We start from the raw sequence: 19047 nt of genomic DNA on the forward strand, positions 1-19047 counted from the left end.
TGTTTGTTTTGTTTTTGATGCATAAAAAGTATTCTCGTCACTTCATAGCAATAAGGTTGAACCACTGTAGTCACATGGACTATTTTAACGATGACTTTACTGCTTTTCTGGACCTTGAATGTGATAATTATGTTCCTCTCGGTCGATTCCACAGCAAACTTCCGTGTGGGCCAAATAAGTCTTAAAATTATTTAAATTGTTATATTAAAATAATGAAATTTAAACAAAAACACCAGAAATAAACATCAAAATGACAGTATATTTTGGGTTTATTTATTTCTATACAACAGAAGTTTCAAAGGTACATTTCAGCTTGGGACCTTTTAATATTGTTTTGGACAAATGGGAGGCCTTGGAGTGATTTAATATATAGTTAAAGGGTTAGTTCACCCAAAAATGAAAATAATGTCATTTATTACTCACCCTCATGTCGTTCTACACCTGTAAGGCCTTCATTCATCTTCGGAACACAAATTAAGATATTTTTATTAAATCGGATGGCACAGTGCACATTCACAGCAATGACATTTCCTCTCTTACGATCCATGAAGGTAATAAAAACATAGAATTCAGTGGTTCTGCCTTAATATTATAAAATGACGAGAATATTTTTGTACACCAAAAAAACAAAATAATGACTTTTCAACAATATAGTGAGGGGCCGATTTCAGAACACTGCTTCAGAGCTTTGTAAATCGAATCAGTGACTCTGAGCGCCAAAGTTGCGTGATTTCAGCAGTTTAGCCGTTTGATAAGAGATCCGAAACGGATTTGAAGCTCTGAAGCATTGTTTTTAAATCGTCCCATCACTATATTGTTGAAAAATCATTATTTTGTTTTTTTAATTGGCGCACAAAAAGTATTCTTGTTGCTTTATAATATTAAGGTACAACTACTGTACTCACATGAACTGATTTAAATGTGTTTTTAGTATCTTTATGGATCTTGAGAGAGGAAATGTCATTGCTTTGAATGCAGGCCTCACTGAGCCATCGGATTTAATCAAAAATATCTTAATTTGTGTCCCGAAGATGAATGAAGGCCTTACGGGTGTAGAACGACATGACGGTGAGTAATAAATGGCATTATTTTCATTTTTGGGTGAACTAACCCTTTAAGGCCAAATATTGGATTGAATTTATGGCACTTCCAAAAAGACTGAAAAGTCATTAACCTTTTGCAAGAATAGTTTTACATATTCCTTCCTCTATTGTATTAAAATAATCTGTGAATTAAACCGTTAAGGAACTGGAATAGTTAATAAGAACCAGAATTCTTCACGACTCCTTTCTGTGCACTACACAATTGTGTTTTGCCCCACAACAGCAACAAGAAAGTCATGAAAAATAAACTCCACTTACTTGGTGATACAGAATATTTTGCATTCAGTATGACAGACATAAACAAAATAAAACAAAAAGAATAGCATGCAAACTCTTTCTGAGCCTCTCCTACACAAACGGGTTCGAGGACAAGTCGGTTCTTCCGAGGCTTAGTCCAAGGCCAACAGCAGCATCCGTTTCCCCATGGCCTGATTTCTACACAAACAAACACCGATCCGCTGTTTAAACTAGCATTGAAGCGGGCGGCTCGGTAATGACTGTACAGCCGCCCTATTATTCAGAGACACAGAGGAACCTCAAAGGCCTGCTCCAGCTCCCACTTCTCTAATATGCATCAGAAAACTCTTTTGTTCGGACCAGCGCAAAGGCTTATTGTAAATATCAATCCGCTCAATACAATGCCGAATGCCAGAGAAAAAACTGGTGAGAAAGGATAAAGAAAAACGGGGAGATATTTCCCATCATGCTCACGTTTCAATACGAAAACACTTTAAAAGAGCAGGGCTTGACGACTTAGAGAGCAGTACCTATGCTCTGAAAGCCTTACATAATAAAGCTATAATGACACTGCTGTGAGCTCGAAGTGAAATAATGGAAACCATTTCAAAGGGAAATAAATCCCTTCCTTAAATGCTTCTCTGTTTATCATCTTCACTGATGTATGGCCTTTGATATTTATATGGTTTCTACACCATGTGAGAAGGCCTCTTAGTAGAATGCATCCTCTTGATTTTTTTTTCTTGGGCTGGTGGTGTAGTGGTTAAGGCTCAAGGCTCGCAACTGGAAGTTTCAAGTTTAAACAATGTATGTATTTCCTATATATTTTAGGCTAAATTTCTTTTTTTTAAAGACTGTTGTACTCTCAGCTTCAACATCAGTACAAAAATGCCAAAAAAGTCAGCAAATTCCCTAACATCTATTGCAAGAATAGTTTTAAATGTATTACTGAAATGATCTCTTCATTTAGCATTGAATTATATTTCTTTTTTTCAAATATCTCTTCCTCAAAAGTATTAAAAGACTTGTTGAGTCATTCAGGAAATGGAACTGTTAAAAGAAATTGGAACGAGAATTGTTAAATTCTTAAAGATTCCATTCCTTAACAACTGTGCACTTGAATAGCAAATCCCATCTAGGCCTGATAATAAGTATCAACTATTTCACAAAGATATAAAACAAAATCAGAATGTTCAGATCTGGCAGTGAATATCTAATTTAAAACAATTCTAAATACCTGAACACATAAACCTAGCAAAACTTGGCATATCTGGTAATCAGTTCTTCCTCAAAAGCATTTGCAGCCCAATGACTAGTAAGTCTGACTGTTTCTTGTAGAGTGATCAAAACCTGCACCCTGACTCCTGAAGTTGTGTAGCAGCCAATAAGACTGGAACCAGGAATTTTCAGTCCATTCTTGCTACTTTATATGCGATATACATCTGAACATTTCATAGGCTGTCGATGGATGTGCTGTCTGAGGCTGAGAATATCACTATTGTGCCCTTGAGCAGGGCACTTAACCCCAGGTTGCTCCAGGGGGATTTGTCCCTGTAATACACTGATGTTTCATGTCATTCAATGGTGACACAGTGTGAATGTCACATAAACAAACTCCACCACAAATAAAGATTCTAATCTAATCTGTTTGAACCAGATCCAACATTATTATACAAGAGCACAAGGACAAACAATCCAGCATGGATTAATATTCAGAAAACTGAAAAGGATGGAAACTATAGAAGAGTGACACACCCTAAAAAAAAAAAAAAAGAAGTGTGCTTAAAGGGTTAGTTCACCCAAAAAACTCACCCTCATGTCGTCCCAAACCCGTAAGACCTTCGTCCATGTTCAGAAACACAAATTAAGATATTTTTGATGAAATCCGATGGCTCAGTGAGGCCTCCATTGACAGCAAGTTAATTTACACTTTCAAACACATGAAGGTACTAAAGCTATATTTAAAAAAGTTCATGCGACTACAGTGGTTCAACGACGAGAATACATTTTGTAAAAAAACAAAAAACAAAATAACCACTTTATCCAATAATATCTAGTGATGGCCAATTTCAAAACACTGCTTCATGAAGCTTCGAAGCTTTACAAATCTTTTGTTTTGAATCAGTGGTTCGGAGTGTGTTTCAAACTGCCAAAGTCATGTGAACCATTGAAATCTTGAAACACTTCAGTAACGAAGCCTCGTTTACTGAAATCATGTGACTTTGGCACTCCAAACCACTGATTCGAAACAAAAGATTCATAAAGCTTCGAAGCTTCATGAAGCAGTGTGTTGAAATCGCCCATCACTAGATATTGTTGAATAAAGTCGTTTTAATTCTTGTCACTTCATAACATTAAGGTTGAACCACTGGGTGCCTTTCTGGGTGTTTGAAGGTGTAAATTAACTTGCTGTCAATGGAGGCCTCACTGAGCCATCGGATTTTATCAAAAAATATCTTAATTTGTGTTCCGAAGATGAACGAAGGTCTTACGGGTGTGGAATGACATGACAGTGAGTAATTAATGACTGCACTGAACGTGCACTTGTAGTGTGTACTTACAGATAATATATTAATGAAATAAATAAACAATAGAAGTAATTATGAAGTTATATATAAATATGTACTCACTTAATTGGGTCAAAAACACTATAAAATTCAGCTAACTGAATTTAATATAAATTTAAACTAACTTTTTCATTTAATTTCAATTAACATGCAGTTATGTGTCTGAAAACATTACATTCAGTTCACACTTTAGTATATTCTTTAGCATACTTTTTTCATAATAAGTACTCTTTTTAAAAGTATGCAACTTCTTTTTCCACAAGGGTATGCAAAAATAGATTGATAAACATATGTATGCATATAATCACACACACACGCACACACGCACACACACACAGGTTTGTTTTTGTGAATTATGAGGTACATTCCATAGGCGTAATAGTTTTTATACTGTACAAACTGTATTTTCTATCCCCCTACACTACCCCTACTCCTAAACCTACCCATCACAGAAAAGCATCACATTTTTACTTTCTCAAAAAACTCATTCTGTATGATTTATAAGCCTTTTGAAAAATGGGGACATGGGGTAGTGTCCTCATAAGTCACCCTCTCCTTGTAATACATACGTCATACCTATGTCATTATACAAATTTGTGTCCTGATGTGTCACAAAAACACGCACACACACACACGCACCTATATATATATATATATATATATATATATATATATATATATATATATATATATATATACACACACACACACACACACACACACACTGGCTGATTAGAATGTGATGTTCAAATTCTGTAGGCAGATTGTCATCCCACAACAGGGACAATAATGAGAAGTGAGTGGAACGCTGTGTGCCTAATTACCGTCCTCAGTAATTAGTAATAAGCTGCCGCTGTTTTCTTGACCAGAAGATCTGGTGTGCACACGTAAGTGTATGTGTGGTATCTCCACATCATGGAAAACAGCAGATGTAATCACACGTCCACGAGAAAAGGAGAAAATAACCTGATAATTTGTGTTAATGAGTTTGTTTTGAAGCTATGAACTCATGATTAGGTCATCCGAATTGAACCACATCTCAGTTTAAAATTTCAGAGAAAGTCTTACAACAAAGAGATCTGGTTTTTATCTTGATCTCCATGAATAGGGATGTTAGATACTGCATCAGGATATCTGTGTGCATGAAACGGGATCTTCAGCTGTGCCGTATCTGTTCGCACTGACCATAATGAACAACCCTTCTCCTCTCTCACACTCTCTCCTTCTTTCGCCACATGTCTGTAGTCTGTCGTCTCACGGAAGGGCCAATTAGGCTGGTGTGTGGGAAGAGGAAGCACATGACAGGGACAAAGCCAAACACTTTACTCTCAATTACTCTCTCTCAACAGCCACACACACACAAATCCACAATCACTACAAATACTGATCTAGCACCTTTGTATAACCATGTTCAACTACAGACATATGGGAGTCTATGAGGATCAAAGTGATATGTGGAATATACTCCAAATGTCTTAAAAAGCACCACATTTCTAATTCTTACTATTTCAAATTCTTGCTTATTTACTGTTCTATTTACACTACCATTCAATAGTTTAAAGGTGATAAAGAGGATCTTTTCATCGACTGAGAAACCAAAGACTGTTACTGAGTTTTTGAAATGAGCGCTTGCGTAAGAACAATCACCCTCCTTCGAAGGAACGCCTCCCAAAACTCGTAAACACTCGTATTGGAACATGAGTGTTTACCACCGGCATTGGCTGTGTTGTGTTAGTGGATTCATTATGTCGGACTCACCGCAGGTAACTCATAATCTGCAGTTGTTACTCCTGTCTCCGGACAAAAACATTGCATGCGGCGCCTGTGGAGTGTGGAAAGTTACTGGAGCGCGCAGCCGCGCTCGTCTCTCACAAGGAACGTCACGGCAGTGATTGACAAGCCAGAGGGCCAATCGTTTACGCGATGATCGCGTAAACGATTGGCTGATGTTTTTAAGGCCCTACCTCGTGCACAGATGATGTATATTAATATTATTCTTTTATCAGTTAGTAAAGACAGTTTCAAGTAATATTGCAAAAATGTATAAAACAAAACATCCTCTTTAGCACCTTTAAGGTCAGAATAAGGGTCAGGATAATATTATTTTTGAGGGAGAGAGTAATTAATAATTTTATTCAGCAAGGATGCATTAAATTGACAGTAAATACATTTTTAATGTTAATGTCAAAGAAACAATGCTCTTATGAACTTTCTATTAATCAAAAAAGTATTAGTTTCCACAAAAAAAACAAAAAAAAACTGAGCTGCACAACTGTTTTCAACACTGATACTACTAAGAAAATTTTCTTGAGCATCAAATCAGCATATTAGAATGATTTCTGAAGGATCATGTGACACTGAAGTTAAAAAAAAAAAAAAAAAAAAAAACACTTATAGACGCCAAGCATTTTTTTATTGTAGTCTGTACTTTTGTTTGTTTGTTTGTTTTTTGTTTTTTTTCAAATAAATTTAAGTATATTGAATATTTAAGATATTGAAAAAAGGCACAAAAGCTGGTGCCACTACACACTGCACCTTAAAATCCTCTGTGATTAACTGTGTAGCTGCTGCATTGTGGGTACTCACCATCGTCATCCTCGGGCGGACCGTCGTATGATTTGTCGATTGCTGCTCGGAAGCTCTCGTTGCAGCCACGCCCTCTAACCATATGTGGGCGGGGCCTGTGGAAGGGCAGCAGTTCGTTTCTCTTGGCCTCTGTCATGGCGGTCTGCAGACTCTCTAGAGAGCTGGACTTCTTTAGGCCTAATGTGGGTCCCAACTCCACCCCACCACTCACTGAGACAAAACAAAGAGGGAAAATAAAAACACATTATGAAACTGCCAGCCAAAAATGGCATCTAAACATCTTCTCATAGGCGTAATTTGCGGGTGGGACGGGTGGGACGTGTCCCCACCACTTTTTGCCAGGGTTGATATTGTCCCCACCACTTTTTGAAACATCTCACGGCACGGATGTATACTAATACAAAAGAAACATCTCTAGTTGATTAGCAATTCGTGAAATCACGTTGAGTGCTCGTAGCCACTGTTATTATTGGCGCAACAGTTTTCTCTTTGCGCTTTTGCACAGTGCGCAGTCTTCACACGGACTCTATTCGTTCCGTTGAAATCACAAACAAAATGCACGTAAATGTGTCTCTGCTCTTGATAAACAATCACTGATGAACATCTTTGTTTTTAATGAGAAAAAAAAAATAAAATAAATAACACGAGGGCAGATTAGAACCCAGAACCTCTGGCACTCTGAGCAAAAATTCTACCCCTCGTCCATCGGGACAATCTAATACTAGCGCAGATTTACATATTTACTGACTAATGTAAATACTTTAGCGACTAACAATATTGTATTATAGTAGATGTATGGATGAAATTGACAATAAATTTTGTGCATTTATTATTGTAATGATACACACACATTCCTGTCCTACCCACTTTTTAAAACAAAGTTACGCCACAGCATCTTCTCCATACATTTCTGCAAACAATTCAGGGCAAAATATATGTACAGACTCTGTTTAAACTTTTAGATAATTTTAGTGTTTTGTGTGCTATTACTGTCATGTAAATTTGATAATAAAGAAATTTAAGATTAAAGTTGAAAATCTCTCATTGAATCAATATTCCTGCCTGGCAATATTACAAGTTAACGAAATGGACAGCTTATGTGGCATGATGTTACCAGAAAAATGAGAAACACAAAAAAAGAATCAACTCAAATAAATAAATATTTTTTAAAAAAGTCATGGTTACAGTAAGTACTTACAATTGTAGTAAACCAGGTCAGTTTTTGTACTTATAAACACTTAAATCATCTGTAAAACTTTTTGCATTAAAAAAAGCTGGTTAAATTATCATATGTTTTTTAGGGTTTATGGTGTTGTAAAACTAGATATAACTTTACACAGAAAAGATTTTATATATATATATATATATATATATATATATATATATATATATATATATATATATATATATATATATATATATATATATGAGCTTAACTTGTACAACACTGCGATTGGTCTTCTTTTTTGCATTTATTTGCCTACTCCTCGCATGGTTCTCTTTCTTATATCTGCAAAGGCATATTATGTGAACAGCAAAGTGGCTTTGCAAAACCAAACCTTAACTAAACTTAAACTTTACAACTACATTTTGCTGCATAGCAATCACTGGTATTAGGAAATGTTAATCTAATTTGTGTGCTTTATGAAAGGCTCGCTCATTTGTTTCGGTGATTTGATTGCTAATCAAAGATGGTAGGTCAATAGAGACTACTGGAGCGTTTCCCAAAGGCAGTTAGGAAAGAAGACAAAGCAAAACGTTAATAATGTTTGAAGTGCCAAAGGTAAATCTTTATAAGACTGAGCATGTATGTGAATGTATGCATGTTTGTGAGTATGTGTGTGATTGTAAACACTCTCTCTCCTCTAATGAAAATGACTTTTTAAACATGCGTCTCCACAAGGAATGATGGATGAGAGCTCAAGCCTGGGACTCGTTTCTCCATTAATCAGAAGCACCATCCCCCTTTCTTTCTCTCTCTTCAATCTCCCTCCTTTCCATCTCTGCATACCTCCATCCTTCCTTTTGTCGACCACACCCTTCTCTATACATCTCCTACACCCAGAATCATTAGCTAAAGCGCTGCAGCTCCTAGAATGCATTCATGAATCAGGAAATCATTGTATCGACAGGTGGTGCGCCTCACCGGAATTCCAATCAGCCTGGCCTGCTGCCGGCACTGGCCCCCTTTTTGTTTGTCTAATGGTCGTTTAAATGAAAGTGGAAGTGGGATCAGTCGTTTAATCTGTGTGGCCTCCAAACTGCCAGAGAAGGCCAGACGAGATGAGCCAAGCCCGGCCCAGCTGCATGCTTTCTGCTCTCAGGATTATGACACAGACGAAATTTATGCACATATAATTTGGGATGTGGTACAGAAAGAAAGAGAGAGAGATAGAGAGATGAGGAATGGGATCCTGAAAGACAGGGAGGGTGGATGGAGATGAGGACACAGCTGGATGAGAAAGTCTCCATGTAACATTACAACAGATGCCACACTTTGAAGTTTGACAAGAAATGAAGTTGATGAAAGGATGACAAAGGATTATATGCGGATATACATGTAACATGCTCATTTTCAGTTGGATGTTACAAAGAACCAGATAAACACAGATACACAGATTTTAATATATTTTATATTTTGTGATGGCGAAGCGGAATTTTTCGCAGTCGTTACTCCAGACTACTTACAAAAACACTACTAATAAAGAATCTGTGAATATGTTGCCAATTTTACCAAACTTATCCAGTTCACTTACATTAAAACCTTGCCTTGAACTAAGCACTGAACATATTTCTTTATGCTTAAGTCCAAGTTCAAAATAAAACTCTATTAATCGCTCCATTGTTAATGTACGGAGCTGTCTGAACCACTGCCAGAGGGAAATTAAACAGCAAGTGTTTGTCTGAACTCACAACAGGTTTTGTGAGAGAATGCAAAGTTTTGCGACAGAACGCAAATATCTTTGCGAGAGAACACAAAAGTTTGTGAGAGAACGCGAAGGTTTTGTGAGGGAAAGAAAATATCTTTAAGAGAACACACAAATTTTGCGAGGGAACGCAAAGTTACTCAGGGAACACAACAGTTTTGCGAGAGAACACATAATATTAAAAATATTTTTTTTCCTCCCATTCCAATTTTTTTTCCACCTCCATGTCCCTTTAGGGGCTCTGTAACTTTCAAATTTTACTAATTACAAAAAAAGTTTTTTTGTAATCTTAAGAGTTTCTCAACAACAAGATATTAAGAAGCCAACAGTTAAATAATAGGATCTCACATATTAATATCTTATATATAAGCACGTTGAGCAGCGTGATGTAAACGTGAGTCGTGTGAGAAGGACGTCCTCTGTGCTACTCTGTCACTTTTTGCACGAGTTTCAGAACGCGCTTACATCACACTTCACTACATGTTAGCATTTATGTCAAGCGTGAACATATGGACCTGCGTGCATTATCATTGTGCTCATTGGGTCTCATACACTTACATGATATAGACTGACAGATGTATTATTTTTCTAAAAATCTTCAGTTATGTTCATCTGATGAAAGAACGTCATATAGATCTGGGATGGCATGAAGGTGAGTAGGCTAAATGATGAGATAATTTTCATTTTTGGACAGAGTATACCTTCAATTGTGAGAATAAACACTAAGAACTGGCCACAGCCCTGACAACTTGAATTACTTTGAAAGAGCAAGTTTCACTCAACAAGGGCTAATCCTGAAATTTAACCAGAAAGGACCAAAGCAGACCATTCTTAAATCGGACTTCCAAGCACACGGCTGTGGTGTATCATAGGGAAAAGTTCATTAGCAGCAGAGCGTCAGAGAGTAGGAGAGGTCCGCTGCAGCTGAGCTCCAGACTCAGTGCAGGGCTAGATTTGTGTGAAAGGAGGTTTATAAATAGCAGGCCCCTGATGTACCAGCCAGCGTGACTGAAATGTTCTCTGTACGAGCACAGTTCGTGTCATAAACGTAATTACTTCTGTCCCACGGCCTGCTGATGGAATTAAGCAGCTTTTGAGAGGTCTGCTCTCTAAAGGTCTTCAAAACTTTTGGCTCAGAGGAGGAGAGTTTAAATATGTATCTCGGGATACTATGCTTTAATCAGACCCACGTACATGCTGAAAAGGGGGAGGCCTATTAAATGTAGTCCTTACCTGATTTAAGGAAACAAAAATAGAGACTAAAACTGCATCTCAATTTACATACCATTCTAATAGATCCCAAATAATAGGTTGTTTTGATAAATGTACAGTGCCATGAAAGTACACTACTTTTTGTAGATTTTCCAACCCGATTTCATGGCAATTCGTACGAGGTGGCAAATTCACATAAATTCTTATAAAACGGTTAGTTCCTGTCCTTGATTCTGATTGGTCAATAGCTGTGTTTTATTCACGATAATAAACTGCTATGACAGCTTCACCCAATGGTTCTGTGTATCACTACTACCAATACCCTTAGCAACCACTCTTAGCAACGTAAACTCTATGTTCTCAATTGATATTGTTCATTGAAGCTTACTGTATTAAGTAGAAGAGCACTGTGAGAAAGAGATCGAGTGAGCGAGTTTATTACCTGCATTCAGATTTAGTGTTTTCTTTCAGGTCAGTCCTATGTTCATAATAAAACATCTGTTTAAATGTCCAATGTAGTATCTTGTCCTTTTAACAGTTAAGGGGTTTTCCCATGACTGACAGCACTAGTCAAAGCATATTTCAGTTGAGTCTTGTTCCTTGTTCACAACGATTCAGTCTTTTCAATATAAAAGTCTTCACTACTGACTGAACACACTCATAAAGACAGTCTTTGCCGCCATCTAATGGCATAATAATGTAACTTCTGTTGCTGTTCACGGTCAGGGACTATTTTTTTCTGGTGGAAGGAAGGCTTTTAGTAAGAGTTTACTTCATGAAAGTTGCATTGTTACATATTTTTGGCTTTAATATTTGTATTGTGTGGTCACTGTTTTATAAAAGCAATAAGGTACTGGAGGCTAGTGCTGTATCGTGAATAAGTCACGGCTTCGCGCCATGCCTAACAACGCCCTTCAGCCGTGACTTATTCACGATACAGCACAGACTCTCATACCTTACTGCTTACGTACGACCTCTCTCTTGCAAATTTGTGTTTTTTTGCCAAAGCGTACGTATTTTACAAGTTTCCAAATTCGTATGAATTCGTACATATGACCTACCCCTGACCTACCCCTAACCCCACCCCTAAACCTACCCGTCACTGGGGTTTAGACAAATTGTTTGAATTCGTACGATCTCACTTGTAATTAGCCACTTAATAAAATACGTACGAATCGGGTGTGAGATAGCATTGAGATTTTCTAAATAATCATATATATTGGAGAATTAAAATTTCGGAAAAGATTTTAGCATTCAGTATGCGACAAACGTGTCTGTGGTCTAAATTAGCCAATTTTTTTTCTTTTTTCTTTTTTTTTTCTTAATTCTGTCAAATAATATCTTAAAAGTCGTCTGGAATCTTTAGAGGTCATTTTCTCACGTTTTAACATTTAAATAACATCTTACAGTATGAAATCTAACTTATTTTAGAGTTTTAAGCCTCATTCCTGCAGCAAATAGCTGCTCTGAGGTGCTGACAAGATGGCCGCCGAGTGAACTAACTGCATCCAAAACGTTAGGCAGCGGACTTGTTGCCTCGCTGCCCTATCAGGCAATGACTTTGCAGACAATGTCTGTGCAAGAAAGTACCACACGAAACTGATTTCGGACAGACTTCTGGAGGAAGCATGACAGTTTAATGACCTACAAAAATAGAGAGAGCTTTGGTGAGAACTAAAAGAATATTTACCCACTACAATACTAATTTCTCACTAGTTAAACAAACGAGTGAAAAGTTAGTTAAAAAAAGTATATTTACACACAAACTTACTACAAACACAACTTTTCAGATGCCATGTTAATTTTTAGCTCAACTATCACAGAATCGAAATCACAGGATTGTGGGATATCACATCCAGTGAAAAATGCATCTATACATCTATTGTTGCCTCCATATGCTGCCTACGGAAGCAGCATTTTGCAGCATTCAGACACAGCCTACTGTATGTTTCAATACACATTTAACAGACACTGTAAATAGAGGGTCGACTGGAGTCTGTCACACCAAAGGTGAATCTCCTGTGGTGGAAGTTAGGAGAAAAGAAATGTGGAGCGAATCACCATTTGAAAGGTCAGCTGTCTTAATGTCACTTGTGCTCTCCTACCACACTCAGAAACATTTACTCTGGGTTCACAAGTGCTGGGTTCAGGAAGCAGCTTTGTGTGAGTTATACTCCTGCATACCTCATGTACCAGAGTCTGTCATTCAAAGTCAATGGTGTATTCAGGCAGGAAGAGAGGATAGAGACACATATCAGTTACAGTTCAGACATTATACAAACTTTAAACCCCGTTCTCCACCCTACCGGATGGCATCAATCACTACAGCGCAGGTATTAAAACCTGTAATCCTGGGCTGTTATGATATTTTCGCAGTGAGAGATGTATGGCTTTGATAATTGCCTATGGCAGACCTTTAAAAGGCATCTCATAATTACGGATCACCTTTATTGGGTTAGCGTGTGTAAGGGGGTGTAGCAGGGGTCGCTGGCTCTCGGAGACGGATGGCTGTGGGCGGAGGGGTCTGTCACTTTTTGAGTGCAGGGTGATGGATGGTCACTTGCACTGGTAACCAGCACACACCATTAAATCTCGCCCTCATACCAGCACAAGACAGAGAAACCCTCCTAGCCAGAGCTTTCATCTTATTTTGATGTAATAAAGATTGTATCGATCAATCAGAAACTCATTACGTGCTCGATCACTGTAGGCAGTGCTGGTTTTGAATGTGTGAGTATCGGGCCCCACAGATCTATGAGTGTGAGCTGAGCTGACTGAATGTGTCACGAACAGAAGGACAAGTGGAGGAACACATACAACAGGACTCTAGTGTGGAGGTTCTTAAACAGGGGGCGGGGCCTAATAGGGGGCCTAAAAAAACTTCAAAGGTGACTGATGATTTATGATTTAAAGGGGTCATGAACTGCATTGTTTTATTGTTTCAGAATGTTTCCTGTGGTGCACTTATACCTTGTATGATTTTATATCAAAAACTGTCATAATTTAGAAATAAAAGGCAATTTTCCTACCCTGATTTTAGCCCTCTGATTTGAATGCTTTGTTTGAAGGGGCGTGTCTGCTGTGAGACTTCAGTGTAAATGCCCACGGCTGTAATTGGCTAACATCTTTGCATATGAAATAGCTAAGTACTACATATTTAACTCTCTCGAAAACTTTTTTTATTATTACAGGTCAAGGTTAACTAATCATGTAAAGTGTTGATTATATTTAGATCTATCACATTATATATAGATTGTGGCATGAAAGGTTGCAGTGATGAGCATATAGCCGATCCCAGACATTTTGAGCACATGAATGTAGCGATCTTGTCATTGCAACTCGATTTCTGCACACTAAAGAATGCTTTAGTGCAAACACACTGTAAATAAGAGATTCATTGATTATTACGGGAGTTTTGGCACAAGTCCAGAACTCAGTCACTGATAAAATCACGCTGTTTGATTGACAGCTCCAGGGATTGCAAAGGGAGCGTTCTTTGATTGCTTTCTATTTATAATTTAATCAGTTTACATAACAGATTATTTTCATCCTAATAAGAGAAACAATATGAAGCTGACTGTTAAGTCATCACTGGTTTGATTTACTGGACCATAGACAAAGAACATCTGACTGGACATGAATCATTACAAATCATAACTCACTGGTCACAGATCAGGCATTAGAATTAATGCGGTTTCTTACATGTTGTCGCATTACTGTCGAGTCCATATCGTAAATGTCTGTTAGCAAAATTAATTGCGACTGATTTACCAAAGAATCCATAGTGAAATGTACTGCATAAAAAATAAATAATGCTCAACTGAGACATTTTATGTTGAAAATACATAAAATAGATACATTCCAAGCATTAGGATCCTTTGGAATGTGTTATTTTTAGTCCAGCGACTGATCCTCTGCTCTTCTCTCTTCCTCATCTCACTGATGCCAATGGGCAGGGCCAAAGTTGCAATGGTGAATAGGAGTTGATTTTCTTTTGCTGAAGTAGTCTTTCACCAATCTATTATGTCATAAATAGGCACACTCCAGGACGAGTCGTCCGCTGGGCTTGGTAACATTAAAAGCTGTTTTTGGACTAACAAGGACGTTTTCAGTTGTGAAACCTACAGGATATTCTTATAGTATGATGACCTCTGACCAAGGAAAATTTGAATTCTCAATTAATGACCCCTTTAACATAAGACAAACAAGCATCAAAATGAGACAAAATACCTATAAATCAAGGTATTTCTTGTTTTAATTAAGCTATGTGTGTATGTGTGTGTGTATTTGACTATTTAGGCGCAAGGAAAACTGATCGCACACGAGAGAGCGCTTCTGTTGTGTGTCATTCAGCGCGATTCTGTCTATCCCGCCTTCACTAACTGCACGTAAATCGATAACAAATTGTGATTGGATTGTAATTTTGTACTACAACGAGCTTGGCTACATCTGATTAGGCTGTAGGCTGAAATTAAATTCAACCAATTCCACCAAAGTGGCTAGTGGGAGTGGCTGTCTTACCCGCCACAGCTGAAATCTACGCGCATTTGGCTGGTTGGCGGGTGTTAATGTCAAGCCCTGTCCAGATATATTCAAATGAATTTAAGCATATTCAAGTCAGCCTTTTATGTTCTTCTTGGTCAAGAGTGGCATTCGGCAAAGCTGCAAAGCTTATGAGCAGAAGAACACCATCTCCATGGTCAAACATGGAGGTGCTCCAGTCTTGTTATGGGGATTCTTTGCTGTTGCAAGAAGTAGAAGTATTGACTGCATGAAGGACATCATGAATTATTTGAAGTATCAAGCCATTTTGGCAAAGATGGTGATGCCTTTGGTGCAGAGACTGAAGCTTGATGATCAATGGACTTTACTGCAGGACATCCGTCCCCAAAGTATACATCCAAATCTACTTAAGCTTGGTTCAGGGATGAGTCAGAGAATGTTCTTGAGTTGCCTGTACAGTCTTCAGATTGAAATCTCATTGAAAATATTTGGTGGTATTTGTAGAAAGCAGTGGTAACATGGAAACTAAAGACTATCAGTGATCTGTAAAGCTTTTTCAAGCGAGGAATGGGCCAAGATTGCAGTAGAGAGGTGTCAGAAGCTTCTAAGCACTTACAGGTGTTTATTGGAGGTTATAAAGAATAAAAGATTCTGCACAAAATTTGACTTTTGGGGGTTGAATAATTTTGTACATGTATGTTTAGAGCCAGTTTGATTTTATCTTTATTTTTCATCAACTTTACATTCTCAGAATCACTCAAATGTGTTTTAATAAACTTTGTATAATAGTTTACTGATGACTTAGACTAACTGTTTTCATAAAATGCTAAATGTCTTTAGGGGTTAAGGGGGTTGAATAATTTTGATTGCAACTGTATGCCAAGCTCTAAAACACTTTTATCGTGTAGAAATTGTGAGTAACAAATATTTTCATAAATTCTTATCCCTTATCCTTATTCAATAAATCACAAACAACTGGAGAAGTCACAGTGCCTTCGAAATGTTGTGGACAATGGGGGGCCTTGTAGTCAAAAAGGTTGAGAACCACCATTAATTAAAATGAGATACACACTTAATTTCACTGAACACAAATTCTTCTTAGCTTGAAACTCTAAAGATGTCATTAATTAATGATTCATCATCAGACACGCATTCAGATTCAAAATTTTGGTGTCTGACTCAAATATGACTAACAAATTGTTACTGGTCTATTTGTTATTTTTTCAGTCAAAATCTGGAGCAAAGCTAACTGAACAATCACACGTAAGCACAACACTGCAGCGCCTTTACAATCAACTGTGACTAACAGAGATGAATGAATAAAAGTTACACACCAGAAGAGGTGACTTCATTGTTTATCCGGATGCGTCTAAATTCATCCAAGTACACCTGGGGAAATACACTAACACACACAGAGAAACAAACAGATGGCTTTCTACGGCGTAAATTAATCTATCAATTCCAATCAGTGAAATATGGCAGCTTTCAACTTGAATCAACAACAAACTCCCTCTCAATCGTGTACAGAGATTAGCGTGCGGGCACACACAAATGAGACAGAGAGAGAGAACAGTGTAGCATCAGGACTCTCAACAGCCCAGTGCTTGGCAGTGACTTGTATGTTTTCAAAGTCAAAATTACACAAGAGACAATGAGCAGCACAGTCAGCGCTCACCACAGCCAAACTTCAGAGGAGTACAACAGGGTACGTTCACTTTTTGCCACATTTGCGCAAGGCTTCCTGCAAACATTTTTGGAAAGTACTATATATATATTTTTTTTGCTTAATTTTGACAGTATAAGTCAATATGTCCCTCACAGAATCATACACTACCGTTCAAAAATAAATGCTATTCTTCTTAACTTTCTATTAATCAGGGAATCCTGAAAAAAGTATCATGGTTTCCAAAAAACTATTAACTGTTTTCAACATTGAGCTCATTTTGAGCTCATGAGTTGATCATGTGACACTGAAGACTAGCGTAATGATGCTTACCATCACAACAATAAATTACATTAAAAAAACAACAACTTTTGAACAGTACTGTATATGAGATGAGACTGTCTCTCAAAAAGACAGGATTTGTCAGGATTTTGTATTTATTCCATTGAGCACATGTCTGTTAAAAGATATGCAAGTGTTTTAAATACTTTGATTTGAATTGCTTACATTGAATTGCTTAACATTCATCACTCCAGTTGACGTGTTTGTCATCAGACTTTCCCTTCAGATGCTCACACTAAACAAATCACATCAAAGTTTATGACTGTACACAAAACACAAATATTTTATGATTGGTTGTCTGTCATAAAACAACTTGCTGTAAAATTCTACTACATATATCTTTACTGTGGGGCTTAAGCAGGATTTCATAACCTAGGGTAAAACACTACAAACCCTGGCGTTTAAACTCAGCATGAAATGGAAATTGTAACCAACTTTTCTTGTCTGTTGTGACGTATAAATTATATTTTTTTTTATACTGTACTAACTGTATATTTTATCCCCTAAACACAACCCTCAAAGAAAAAAAAAGTCCCCATAACTTAGAGAATACCGGAACCACACACACACACACACCAACACACACCAACACACACACACACACACACACACACACACACACACACACACACACACACACACACACACACACACACACACACACACACACACACACACACACACACACACACACACACACACACACACACACACACACTTGTATATATGGTTTATAGGGACTCTCCATAGACGTAATGGTTTTTATACTGTACAAACTGTACATTTTTTCCCCCTACACTACCCTTACAGCTAAGTCAAAAGACAGAGAAGATATACTCTGGAAGGATATGACTGTTGGAGATAAACAGAGAGATGTAAAAGCCTGTTGTTTGTTAAAGAGGAGGTTCTGGAACCATCCCAGCTCCTGACTGAGTGATATATGGAGAGAGGGAAACCACTCAATGAGAGCCAAAGAGAGAGAGAGAGAGAGAGAGAGAGAGAGAGAGAAAGATCTTTGTTTTAGACAGTAAGCATTTATCTGTCTCCCAATCAACACACCTGCCCATCTGTGTGTGTGTGTGTGTGTGTGTGTGTATGAGTGGAAGAAAACTCCTGACTCAGTCTTTAAGCATTTGGATGAGAGGAGACACAAACACACACACAGTTTGAAAGCACCTGTTCAGCACAAATGCCTTAAATACATTTACAATACTGTATAATCTTATACAGTGGTTCTCAACTGGACTTCTACAGGAATCAGACTATGAAAATACTAGACAATAAGCAGCTACCCAAAAAAAATTGGTTATAATACTATAGGGAGCCCTGCACATGACACACAAGAAAAAAAAAAAAAAAAATTGTGCACGATTTACTATTTCATTCACTCGATTTACTAAATCGTGCACACAATTTACTATTTCGCTCCCTCGATTTATAAATCATGCGCATGATTCATAAATCAAGGGAACGAAATAGTAAATCGTGCGCACAATTTAGCCTACTATTTTTTTTCCTGCATGTCATGTCCGGGGCCCCGTATAATACAAAAACTAAAACTAAAAACAAAACAAACAATGAAAAGAATTATTATTATCTATTTTATCTTCTGATTCACACCTATATTTTTAGGATGTTTGTGTGCTGTAAATTATTGGCATAAGGAATGTAAAATGTACAGATATGATTCCATAAACCAAGAATGCAGGACAAATCATGTTTAACCTGGTATAAATGTTATCTATCATTTATTATTTATATTCAGTTTGAAATCTGCTGCCCACAAACCTTCTTGATAAAATCTTTTTGGGTCAAGGCCAACTTGAGAATCACTGCTGTCATATAGCAAAACAACTAAACAAAACAAAAATCTGAAAAATAAATGGAACTATAAAACCCCACTTCTC

The 19047-nt window shown here is 37.4% G+C and overlaps 1 protein-coding gene across 3 annotated transcripts in view; it reads right to left on the reverse strand.

The window, feature by feature from the left end:
• pard3bb (par-3 family cell polarity regulator beta b) overlaps nucleotides 1-19047 on the reverse strand; it is a 433139-nt gene that overhangs the window by 138735 nt on the left and 275357 nt on the right. For all 3 annotated transcript variants that reach the window (XM_067410020.1, XM_067410021.1, XM_067410022.1), the window contains one exon: nucleotides 6494-6703. In XM_067410020.1, coding sequence (XP_067266121.1) covers nucleotides 6494-6703 — 210 coding nt within the window. The remainder of the gene's footprint in view (nucleotides 1-6493; nucleotides 6704-19047) is intronic.

This window comes from Chanodichthys erythropterus, chromosome 14, assembly GCF_024489055.1.
Source record: "Chanodichthys erythropterus isolate Z2021 chromosome 14, ASM2448905v1, whole genome shotgun sequence".
Classification (NCBI taxonomy): domain Eukaryota; kingdom Metazoa; phylum Chordata; class Actinopteri; order Cypriniformes; family Xenocyprididae; genus Chanodichthys; species Chanodichthys erythropterus.